The sequence below is a fragment of the Apostichopus japonicus genome, chromosome 3, assembly GCF_037975245.1.
Source record: "Apostichopus japonicus isolate 1M-3 chromosome 3, ASM3797524v1, whole genome shotgun sequence".
NCBI classification, from domain to species: Eukaryota; Metazoa; Echinodermata; class Holothuroidea; order Aspidochirotida; family Stichopodidae; genus Apostichopus; species Apostichopus japonicus.
In genome coordinates this window covers 22,628,013-22,640,805 of record NC_092563.1, presented here as the reverse complement: position 1 = coordinate 22,640,805, position 12,793 = coordinate 22,628,013, and the positions used below count along the sequence as shown (strand labels likewise).

General features: G+C 38.8%; 1 protein-coding gene across 4 annotated transcripts in view; it reads left to right on the top strand.

Moving 5' to 3' along the window:
* LOC139965468 (uncharacterized) overlaps nt 1–11,768 on the top strand; it is a 79,524-nt gene extending 67,756 nt beyond the window's left edge. For all 4 annotated transcript variants that reach the window (XM_071967842.1, XM_071967841.1, XM_071967843.1 and 1 more), the window contains one exon: nt 519–11,768. In XM_071967842.1, coding sequence (XP_071823943.1) covers nt 519–733 — 215 coding nt within the window. In that variant the 3' untranslated portion in view covers nt 734–11,768. The remainder of the gene's footprint in view (nt 1–518) is intronic.
* The last annotated feature ends 1,025 nt before the right edge of the window (nt 11,769–12,793 follow it).

Genomic DNA, 12,793 nt, shown 5'->3' with positions numbered 1-12,793 from the left:
CAGCAGTCTTTATTATAAGATGTTTCATAAACATGATGGGTACAAACTTAAAGCTGCAATTAAATGTTCAACTTCACTTCAGGTTTGTGAAGGAATCAATATACAATAGATTTAAAGTAATCTTCCAACAATACAGTACATAGCCAGCCAAGAAATGAAATCTGCTTCAAATGAATTGATAGTCTTCTGTTGGGTGCTTTAAAACACATTGAGTGACCCTTATCAGTTTTCACACTCAGAGAGCTTCAAGGGATCCATGGGTTATATCAAATGGTCTCAAACTTGGCTAAAGGGGTCAACAGGTTATCTTAAATGGTCTCAAAATTGGCCTTATTCTCAGTAATTTATACTAGATGACTTTGCCTTTGGCAGTAAGTTGTGAAAACATTTCAGTCAATAAAATAATAACATGTAACTCTCATTCATTAGTAAAAGTTATTTAAAGAGTTGATTGGTGGTTGGCTGATTTGTTAGCTCAAACTTGGTTAAAGAACATATCCATTTTCTTGTATGTTTAGGTGATCAACATGGTTACAACATTCCTGAAGTGGCTCATTTGAGTAACTTTAGGCAACAAATGGAAAGTGACAGCCTCAGAAGAGATATGAAAAGACACAATTTTCCCAAAAAATTGAAGAGACTGCTATCAGATGCCTACATATGCTTCTATAGACCTGTCAAGAATAGAGCATCTTCCCATATGGACACCATTTCTCAAAACCACAAACGTTAGAAATGCACAGGGAAACGGTGGCAGCTATTCAGAAAGTAATCATAGTATTTTGCAGCCTCACCACAGCCTCGGTTATACAGACGCAACATACCAAAATACTTTCAATCAAGAACCAACCAGTCAGCAAGTGCCTCAGAAAAGGAACAGTAACCAAAGGATTGAGCCAGAAGAAAGAAGAGTAATGTCACAGGGATGTAGAGATAGGGCCTTGAGCTACGGGCAGCAAAATGACAACCGTTTGTACGATAAGGAGGCTTATAATCAATACAGATAAAGGTACCCATCAGAATACAAGATGAGCAGATGAGATAACAGATGAAAATCATATGGATTGTGAACCTAGTGAAATCTGGGAAAATTATAATTGTAGTCAACAAAGTGGATATCCAAGAAACTATAGCACTAAACAACACATTGGCCAAAGCAGTGGACATTTGAGGAACCATGGTATTGACCAACAATCAAGGAACTATAATAGCAATCAAAACATCGGACAGTTAAGCAAGTACAACTGTGACCGAAGCAGTTCACATCTCTCCCAGTCACTAGATTTACAGATGTTTACCAGTGTGGGAGTAGATCTGATAATATCAGATCTCAAGGAGTATCAACTAAAGATCAATGGAGCAACATTGATCTGAAAACATCCCAACAGCAAACTTCCACTTATACTCCCAATCGACCAGCTATGAGCAACAAGATGAGAGGTGGACTCTTCGAACTACTCCTGGAGGTAGCTTCACCACCAATCAAGACTTCTCTGGATTCTCCACAAACTACAGGAAGGCTCAGTAGGAAGGATTGGAAGCTCACATGAATCAAAACATCAATCCCCAATTTGACGTACATTATCAGTCCAAATGCTTCACTCAGCAGTGCCCAAGGGAAAGATCTGGATAAGACCAGATTATATCCCATCAAAAACTTCACAAGGAAATTTAATGAAGGGTGGAATGAAGAAAAGCTGAGATGGTGACAAAATTAGTAGCTGCCAAGGTTTAGAGTTAAGAAGTGACTTCATTGTAAGTGATGTGGATCTTTGTGTTTTATGTATGTTAATGATACCTCACTTTTTAAGTAGATTCAATGGTTTCATAAAGATGCATGACAAAGTTGATTTGTGTAGTCTTTTTGGAATATTGCATTTTATTTGTAGATTTCAATATAAGAGAAGGATATCACTTGATATGTGACTCCTAAAAGCCAGGCATCTGCCAAAAAAAATCGAATCAATGGATTGCAACAGTTGTGAACCAAATAAGTCTGTAAGTACTTTTCAGTTTGGGATCATATCCCTCTCCCTTATGTGCACAGATTTAATTTATACTGTTGCAAATGTGGGGAAAATAGCATCACTCAGCAAATGTATCCCTTCCTTTCTGCATCTTTGTTAACTACTTTGTAGAGTGAACTTTATAGTAATGGATAGAATAAATTCAATTCAGTTTAAGTTTCTTTCTTCCTGTTTTTTCTTCTTGTTTTTTAATTAAATCAAGATCTGTATAATGCTTGTAACTTTAATACTGAAATTCTCACAGTCAAATTATTGATAAGAATCATTTTAATGGCTCCAGTTGAGGGGTAAGATCATGAATTGCTGTAACCTGACATGCAGATCCATGCATATAAAGAAATATGATTTAGAATTTGACCATCTCCAAAGAAAAATTAATACAAATTGTTTTGCAAGTGTTGATGATTAAATATTAATTTTTCAGCTTTATCAATTATAGACAGTGAATCCATTGACAGGAAAGCCTGTGTACCTTTGGAATGTGATGTATTCTAGATGTTACTGTAAATACACTATGACTGCAATTTTACTTTATTCAAGTTGTTTTAAGGTATGATTGCTGAAGGAGCAAGATAAGGGGTTGAGTTTTGGAGTTGCATTCATAACCTTATCTTGATGCTTTCAACTCTACCATTAAATTAACTGCACAGTTTACTGTATTTGAGTCATTTAACTTATATGTTACCTCAAAGGGTAACATGCAAGTTGTCAATTATTATAATATATAAGCTTTCTCATCCAAAGCTAAAATTATATTATGAAGTTGAATTTGGTCATCATCATCATCCTTTTTGCTTTTTTTCTTCTTCAAATGAAGATTTAAGTCTGTTGTGGGGTATATGTGATGAATACATGTATTGCATTTGTTTTTGGTATGCTATCTGCTACAAAGTGGCAAACTTAACACGTCGCAATGTTGGGAAGTTATGTAAATGTTGGGAACTTACGTAAAACTGAAGTGATACAATTATTGAATAACCAAATGTTTGTGAGTAAAAATTCACATTAAACAAACGTTACATATGTTGCATAGCTACTTTTTTATAACACTATTTGACTTTAAGTCAATAATCAATAAATTCCTTTAGTAAGTTGTTATGATGTAGCATGTTACTTTAAAGGTTAACTACGCTAATTGATGTTATGCAATTCTTAAATGGTGTATTATTATGCTAATTTGTAAACGTAAAGCACAATCAGTGCAGTTCTAAGCTACGGTCGAGTAACCTCACCGAATGCCATATATATTAGTTTTCAAGGAGTGGCTCGGTCTCTTCTCCCAGTGGCACCAACCTGTACGTCACGCCACGTAAAACAACGATGTCTGCATAGCCCTTACAAAACCTACCTTTTCCGTTCCGGCCTTTCTTCACCATGCCAACCACGCTGTGTGTGACTTACTCTTAACTCTCTTTTGGATACCATTCTTCTGAACTTATTATTTACCTTACCTGGTCCTGTTCTCTATACCGGAGCTGTTATTTATACGAAAAGCGCCTTCCGGAAGCTTCCAGACACACCCGCACTACGGTTACAGACTACCCTGGGATTTGACACCCCGACGGAGAGCCCAGCGGTAGCGAGGTACCTTGCGTGCGCGCTAAGTTAACTTTAAGTATTAAGGTATGTAATGTATTTATGCTAAGTTACATATTTTTGTTACCAAGAGACACGCATTAGATTCTTTTAAAACAAAACCTATCTAACCTACTTTATTGTGTTCGTTTCCCAAACCATGATATCTGGACTTCGTAACAGATATTATTTGGGGGCCTATCCGGGAAACGAACAAATTGGCTAAACTTGCAAATTTTTTCAAAAAATACCAGATTAGCAAAATTTGCATCTAATTAGTGTCTCTTGTCTTATAAGTGTTTCTATATGTATGTAATAGCGGTGTATTTATATTTCGTTATGGCCTTTACAACGGCTGAAGCATTTGTATCACATACTGAATTGACTATAGAGAATGTAGATGATTTATCCAAAGATAATCTCCTAGACTTAGCTAAACACCTTAGTATCGTAGTACCTCCAGCTGCTAAGAAACCTCAGTTGAATCGTATAGTTGGTAATCATTTACTAAAATGGGGTTTCATCAAAGGAAAAGGGGAGGATATGCCAAAATCTAGTGAAGAAAGTGAAGAATTAAAGAAATTAACAATCCAATTAAAGATTAGGGAACTAGAATTGCAAAACGAAAGAGAGATACGTGGTAAGTGAAAAGTTAAAGATAGAGAACGAATTTAGACTGAAGGAATTAGAACATGAAATGGCTCTTAAAATGCTGGAAACGAAAAGTCACATAGGGCAATCTTCATCGTCTTTTGATTTCTCTAAGAACATAAGGCTAGTTCCTCAGTTTGATGAAAATGACGTAGACAGATTTTTTACATCGTTTGAAAATTTGGCGAGAAAGTTAGGGTGGCCTAACAAATATTGGACCACATTGCTTCATAGTGTATTCACAGGAAGAGCAAAAGACGTTTACACGTCATTGTCGTACTCTGTAGGTTCAGACTATTTAAAAGTCAAAGAACGAGTCTTAAATGCTTATCAGCTAGTACCAGAGGCATATCGTCAAAAGTTCAGAAATACAAAACGCAAAAGTCCAGATCAAACGTATGTAGAATTCAGTAGAACAAAATCGGAACTATTTGATAAGTGGCTTGCTTCTAAGAATTGGAGTTGATTTTGAGCTATTAAGAGAGTTAATTTTGATGGAAGAATTTTGTAACTGTCTTCCAAGGGAGATCAGAACTCATCTTTCAGATAGGGGGGTAGAGCAAATGGAGAAAGCTGCCATTGTTGCAGATGATTATGAGCTGGTTCACAAGAGCTCATTTGGTCAATCCCAGAATCCCAGAGTTCCAAATTATTTCAAAGGAAAGGGCAAATATGGGAGATCAGGAGAGGGCAATGATTCTGACACCAGAAGGGGTAGGTTTGGAAATGCAGGTTCCAGAAATAGGCCCACGTGCAGTTTTTGTCACAAAATTGGCCATGTTTATGAAAGTTGTTTCAAACGGTTGAGAGAAATTGAAAAGCCAACGGCGTTTATTGCCAGTAAACAAAAGTTAATTATGGGATCCCCACTCATTCAACCGAACTATGTGAAGGACAATAGCATATTTTCGAAAAGCAAGCTTTCTAGTAGTCAAATTGAGAAAATTAGGGCAAATCTCAAACCACATGGCTACGATAATTTTATGTCAGTTGGCACTGTTACTAGGCCAGGCACTAATGATTCTTCAGAAATTCATATATTGAGGGATACTGGGGCATCACGTTCTTTGATGTTGCGTAATGTGTTTTCCCCAAGTCATGACGCAGAAACCAGTCCAATACATGTGTTAGTAAGGGGTATGGGAGAGGATACCGTGAGAGCCCCCCTCGTTAAACTTCAGCTCGATTGTATGTCTCTAAGGTAGTCGAGATAGGAGTAGTAGAGAGGTTGCCGGTCGACGGTATAGATTTTCTCCTTGGCAATGATATTGCTGGTGGCCAAGTCCACACTTCCCCCTGTGTCCATGTATGTAACCAACCTCAGTCTAATGAGGAAACAGAACGGTTGTTAACAGAATTTCCAGGTATTTTTCCGGCTTGTGTAACAACTCGTTCTATGGCTCTTAAAGCACCTAATGTGAATGATACTAATGTTCCAACAGGTGATGAATGTTTCCAACTGGCAGGAACATTCTTTGAAAATCTTAATGATTTATCTCGAGAAAATCAATTTAATAAGAATCCAGCAAAAAATGCTGATGTTGTCAAACCATTGGTTTTAGATCAACAACACTTGATCGAAAGGCAAAAAGCTGACGATCAAATCAAGAAACTTCTGCAATCGGTTCATACTGAACAGGAGATTTCTAAGATACCAGTAGGGTATAATATGTCAAAGTCTGGGGTGCTTATGCGAAAATGGCGGCACCCAGAAGTAGCAGCCAATGAAGAATGGCTAGTTTTTCATCAGATTGTTGTCCCGTCAGAGTACAGGGCTCAGATCATTCAGGTTGCTCATGACCATGCAATGTCAGGTCATTTAGGCGTTAGGAAGACTAGAGATCGCATACTGCGGCACTTCTTCTGGCCAAAGTTATATAAAGATGTGAGTTTTGTAGAAGTTGTAAAACCTTCCAAATTGTAGGTAAACCAAACCAGAAAATTAAGAGTGCTCCCCTCATTCCTATCCCCGCAGTAGGGCAGCCTTTTGATAAAGTCATCATTGATTGTGTTGGTCCACTCCCCAAAGCCAGGTCCGGTTTTATGTATCTCTTGACGATAATGGACGTGGCTACCAGATACCCTGAAGCAATCCCACTTCGAAATATTTCGGCAAAATCTGTTTCTTATGCACTTTTGAAGTTCTTTACCAGAGTTGGACTTCCTAGGGAAGTACAACATGATCGAGGTTCAAATTTCATGAGCGGGTTGTTCTCAGAACTATTGCAAACACTAGGTATTCGGCAAACGGCGTCATCTGCCTACCACCCCGAATCCCAAGGTGCACTAGAGCGTTACCACCAAACCCTTAAAAATATGCTAAAAACGTTCTGTCACGAAAGTCAGATGGATTGGGATAAAGGTATCGACTTTGTGGTATTTGCAACTAGAGAAACACCAAATGAGTCTACGGGTTTCAGCCCCTTTGAGTTAATTTATGGGCATGAGGTTCGTGGGCCTTTGAAGTTAATGAAGGAAAAGTGGTTGACAGATTCGCCTGCTGAGGTCAATTGACTAGATTATGTATCAGATTTGAATGACAGATTGCACAAGGCTAGCAAATTGGCAAAGGATAATCTGTTAAAGAGTCAAGATCGAAAGAAGAAAAGGTTCGATCAGAAGTCAAAAGAAAGAAGTTTTCAGACTGGGGAAAAGGTCTTAGTTTTACTGCCAGTACACGGTGAACCATTGCGTGCTAGATTCTCTGGACCGTATCGTGTTGCAAAGAAAATTAGTGATGTGAACTACATTATTGATACCCCTGGACGCGGTAAGTCTAACCGTCTGTGTCACATTAACATGTTGAAATCGTTTCATGAGAGGGGAGAAGACAATTTTTGTGTGATGTCAGTAGTAGGGGATAATGGTGATGAGACAGAATTGTTGGGAAAGTACTTGAAAGTGACTAAAACGAACTCTGAAGTTCTTTGCAATCTTGACAGCAAGTTAGGTCACCTACAGCGGAATGAAAGGGAAGATCTGAAACGGTTAATCTCTTCGTTTCCAAGTATTCTTAACGATATTCCAGGAAAAACAAGTGTATTGTTCCATGATGTTGATGTTGGGGATGCAAAACCAATAAAACAACACCCATATAGACTCAATCCTTCAAAACTATCTGTGGTTAGGAAAGAAATTGAATATATGCTTGAGAACGGGATTATTTCTCCTAGTCATAGCCCTTGGTCTTCACCTATATTACTAGTACCCAAGGAAGATGGATCCCAAAGGTTATGCATAGATTATAGGAAAGTAAATTCAGTGACAGTCACCGATTCACATCCTATACCTCGTCTCGATGATTGCATCGATCGTATTGGGAATTCAAAATTTGTGAGTAAATATGACTTATTGAAGGGATACTGGCAAGTCCCCTTAACTTAAAGAGCTAAAGAAATTTCGACTTTTGTGACACCGGATGGTGTATGGGCATGTAATGTAAGGCCTTTTGGTATGAAAAATGCACCAAGTACAGGCGCGTATCCAGGATTTTCTAACCCGGGGGGCGCGAATTACTATCTAAGCGGAGCGCCACCATCGGTTGGCGCGCAGCGTACAAGAAAATTTTTGGTTTTTATACCCACCAGATCACCGGAAATGGCACTTCTCAGGCTTGAAAATAACCAACCAGATGTACACTTTTGCCTGAGGACCAAGTATTTCCCAATAGTTTTTTTGCCATCCATACACTTTTTGAAGATTTTCTTCAGTCCCCAATCATGTTCGACCTCATCGCATTTCCTGTGGATCATTGCTTTTGTAGGTGATTCTACGTCGCGGCCCACAATACCCAACAGCCCCACTTTTCAAGGTTTTCAGCCCATTATTTGTTCAGAATTTGAAAATTCACATTTCTCGTGAATAAACTCACTTCAAAACATACCCATACAGGGGCGTCGAAAGCTATTAGGGATTGGTATGGCAGATCAGAGTGTGGCCATCTATCACAATTATCGGGGGGACGTTTGGTAGGTCAAACTACACTACGCGCCACCATGGTTGGCGCGTAGCGTAATGAAGAAAATTTGTTAAAATGCCTCCCAGATTGCAGGAAATGGCACTTCCCGAGCTTGAAAACAAGACCCCTGCCATGCCAGAGTAGCCCGATTAGTCTTCTGAAACACATTTTTGAAGTATGTTTCATTTTGGTTCTTTATTTTTTGCCCTTTTTTTGCGCCGTGAATATTGGTCCGGCTCCGACGCCCCTGCCATAATGTTGCAAAAAATGTCATCTATGGACAACCAATATAGAAAAACCTCATTCAACCCCTAACAGACTGGTCAAAATTACACGAGTAGAGGGAAGTATGATGAATGTTGGTAAGGAAATTTTCAAAAATTCAGACTCAGTTAATTTATTGGTGTACAAATATTAAACCCTCTTATAACGGCTACTATAAAACTTGGTTGAAGGAAATGAAAAAAATAGCAGATATTTCCGAACACTACACACATAGGCGTAGGAGGCGGGGGGGGGGGGGGCTCCTACTGAAAGAAAAATAAATTGCAATGATGTAGCTAAAGGAAATGAAAATATATCTCCTCGATAATTAAAATAAACTCCTAAGCTTGGCCGACTAATTTCGCCATTACTTATGTAAAAGAGAATTTGACATAATTGGACCTCCATGCTTTTTCTCCATCTACATAAGACATTTCGTTGTTCACATTAGCATCCCGCGGTATACTGCGCAATTTCCACGGACCGTGCGGTACACAATGGCATGCGATGTAATAACCGATGCTTGCTTATATTATATTGACATTAACATGTTGAACGCGCGAGGAGCGCGCGAAAAATTTAGGTTATATTTATCGGGCAAGTCGTTACAGCCCCCCCCCCCCCCCCAAATCAAATTGGGTTCCTATGACTACACACATCGACAGTTTTGAGGCTGTTCATCCTGGAACCGCCATTTTTATGCTCACTGATATGATGTGATATCTACTGTTTGCGTTACAATTTGAACAGGTGCGTAGCGAATAATTTGCCAAGGGAGGGGCGAAGCCTGTAGGCAAACTATCTAAGCTTCGCGCCACCAGAGTTGGCGCGAAGCGTACAAGAAAATTTTGGCCGAAAATGCCTCCCAGATAGCTGGAAATGACACTTCCCATGCCTTGTAAGTTGCATCTAAGCATTTTCTATTTTGAAATTACTAGCGATATCATAAATAAAAATATGCTCGGGGGGGGGGGCGGTCGCCCCCTTCCCGAAATGCGTCATGTTCCCCGACGACTCGGTCGAGTTCGAGACCAGCCACAGTTGGTTTAATAGCACAATTGTTTAAGGTATCCATGCACACACGCGTTATGTTAAAGACCATATATAGTATTTATGTAGATACATTAGTGAGAGAGGAAAAATGGAAACGTCAAAAATGTAGTTGTCGGTGTAAGGGGTAGGGTGAGGCGCACGCCCTTCCGAAGTCCTCGATCCATCACTAGCTACCCGGTCATGTGTATATAATAGGGTTCAGCGATGTAATGATGTCACTGTCCCTCTTTCTCTTCCAGATGTCTTGGCGTTTTTCTTTTGCTCCCTCCTTTTCTCCCTTTTCTCTCCTTCTTTTTCTTTTCCCTTCCTTCTTCTCCTCCTCCTCTTTTTCCCCTCTTTTTCCCTTTTTTCTTCTCATTTTTTTCTCTCCTCTCTCACTTACCCGGGGGGCGCGCGCCCCCAACGCCCCCCTGGATACGCACCTGAAGTACGTTCACCCGTCTCATGAACATAGTTTGTAAGGGTCTTAAAGGGTGTGGTACCTATATCGATGATGTTATTTTATATTCTGACAGCTGGCAATCTCACATAGAACAAACCAAGGATTTTTTTGAGAGACTTAAAGAGTGCAAACTTAACAATAAATCTAAACAAGAGTGATCTAGGAGAGGCTTCCGTTACGTATCTTGGTCATGTTGTGGGAGGGGGTAAGGTTTTACCCAAAACAGCTAAGGTTGAAGCAATTTCCAGTTCCTTCAAACAAAAAGGAACTAATGCGTTTTTTTGGGAATGACAGGATTTTATAGGAAATTTTGTCCGAATTTTGCAGATGTGGCCAGTCCACTCACTAGCCTATTAGCAAAGAAAGTTAAATTTTTATGGTCAGAATGTTGTCAGACCGCATTTGAGAATCTTAAACTCATTCTTATAAGTGAGCCTGTACTTGCGGCTCCAAATTTTAAGATATCATTCAGCATGACTATCGATGCAAGTGACGTCGGAGTCGGCGCTGTATTATTTCAAGAGGATGACCAAACAGTGGAACATCCTGTTATTTACTTTTCCAAAAAATTAAATCAAAGTCAACGAAACTATTCTACAATTGACAAGGAAGCATTGGCTCTTATTTTATCTGTAGGGCATTTTGAAGTGTATCTTAACGGTCCATATCAAACTGTCGTATATACCGACCACAATCCATTGGTTTACACTAATAAGTTTAAGAACAAGAGTGCACGTTTGATGAGATGGAGTATTTTCCTCCAAGGGTATGACCTAAAGATAGCTCATATACCTGGAAAGGAAAACATATGTGCAGACGCACTCAGCCGTGTCGGTTAATTGTTTATATATGTGAGTGGTTAAAGTGTTTTTAATTTGTGTAATTATCATCACATGCTAAGTGTTTTCAAGGGAAAAAGACTCCCTTTTTGGTTGTATTTTTCCACTTTATGGGGAAGAATGTTATGATGTAGCATGTTACTTTAAAGGTTAACTACGCTAATTGATGTTATGCAATTCTTAAATGGTCTATTTTTATGCTAATTTGTAAACGTAAAGCACAATCAGTGCAGTTCTAAGCTACGGTCGAGTAACCTCACCGAATGCCATATATATTAGTTTTCAAGGAGTGGCTCGGTCTCTTCTCCCAGTGGCACCAACCAGTACGTCACTCCACGTATCACAACTATGTCTGCATAGCCCTTACAAAACCTACCTTTTCCGTTCCGGCCTTTCTTCACCATGCCAACCACGCTGTGTGTGACTTACTCTTAACTCTCTTTTGGATACCATTCTTCTGAACTTATTATTTACCTTACCTGGTCCTGTTCTCTATACCGGAGCTGTTATTTATACGAAAAGCGCCTTCCGAAAGCTTCCAGACACACCCGCACTACGGTTACAGACTACCCTGGGATTTGACACCCCGACGGAGAGCCCAGCGGAAGTACCTTGTGTGCGCGCTAGGTTAACTTTAAGTATTAAGGTATGTAATGTATTTATGCTAAGTTATGTATTTTTGTACCAAGAGACACGCATTAGATTCTTTTAAAACAAAACCTATCTAACCTACTTTATTGTGTTCGTTTCCCAAACCATGATATCTGGACTTCGTAACAAAGTGTAAAAATGCTTCATGAATTGCAGAATTGAAAATGCATGTTATCAACGATTTTAAAATTTGTGGTAGCCCACAAAATTGTACTTTTCTGATTCTTTTTCTTTTCAGCAGATTGTAGCCTGGGCAAAAATGTGTTGCATTCATCATTGGGTAAACTAAATAAATATGTAAACCATCAGATGGAGTGCTGTCATTTATTTTTTAATCAATTTGTTTTAATCAATTATTGTTGATCAATTGTAAACTTTGAAACCACAGTTGCCCTCTCATCATTTTTCTTTTCTCTCCAATTTTGTTGTTGTTCTCAAATCCACCAATAAACCTACAGTATAACAATTGGATTCCACAAACTATGTTTATACTACACTATACAGACACCCAGGTAACTTCAAATATTGACACTTTCTTAAGGTTGCCAGTGTCAAGGTGAAATGGTTAAGGCAATGGTCATGTGACCGAAGGATGCAGGTTCCAGTGGTGGGCAGATCATTAAGTCCTTGGGCAAAGCATTTTAATCACAATGCCTCTCTTTACCCAGGTGTATAAATGGAGACCTGTGTGATAATTTGTAGATACAGTTGAGTGTCCGAGATTGCCTGAAACCTATGAAATGTCCCCCGAGGTTAGACTAGATACATGTGGCATAAATACTGTAATGCCATTGGGGTGACAATTGAAGTATTGCATTCTTGGATTTGTGGGTGTAACAGGTTATCAGGTACTAACTGTTATACAGTTATGTAAGAATTAAAGCCTTGCATGGCCATGATACAGGATTCTGAACTACTGCAACTTTATATAAAACTATATTCATCATCTTTATAGTTTCATTCTTATCAAACACCAAAAGCAGTTTAAAAGTAGTTTATTGGTTAATGTCCACTATTAATCAGAATATAATAGGATACATCAATGGAGTAATAATTTTACCCTCTTTGATCCCTTGCCTGAGGTGAAAGGGGCCTACTCGATGTTGTTGGTGTGTGTGACCCTTGCTTGTAAACATGATAATTCAAAAAGTTCATGGTATTTTTTCTTTATACTTCGAATGTGGATCCATCTTATTGATGACAAGAAACCTATTCTTTTCTGTAAACGTCAAGTCGTCAACTGAGGTCAAAGTCTGAAATCCTTATAAATAGGATAGCTCGAAAATTCTTTCTTTGGGATTTTTTTCTCATTAATTTAATCCATTTGAATAGA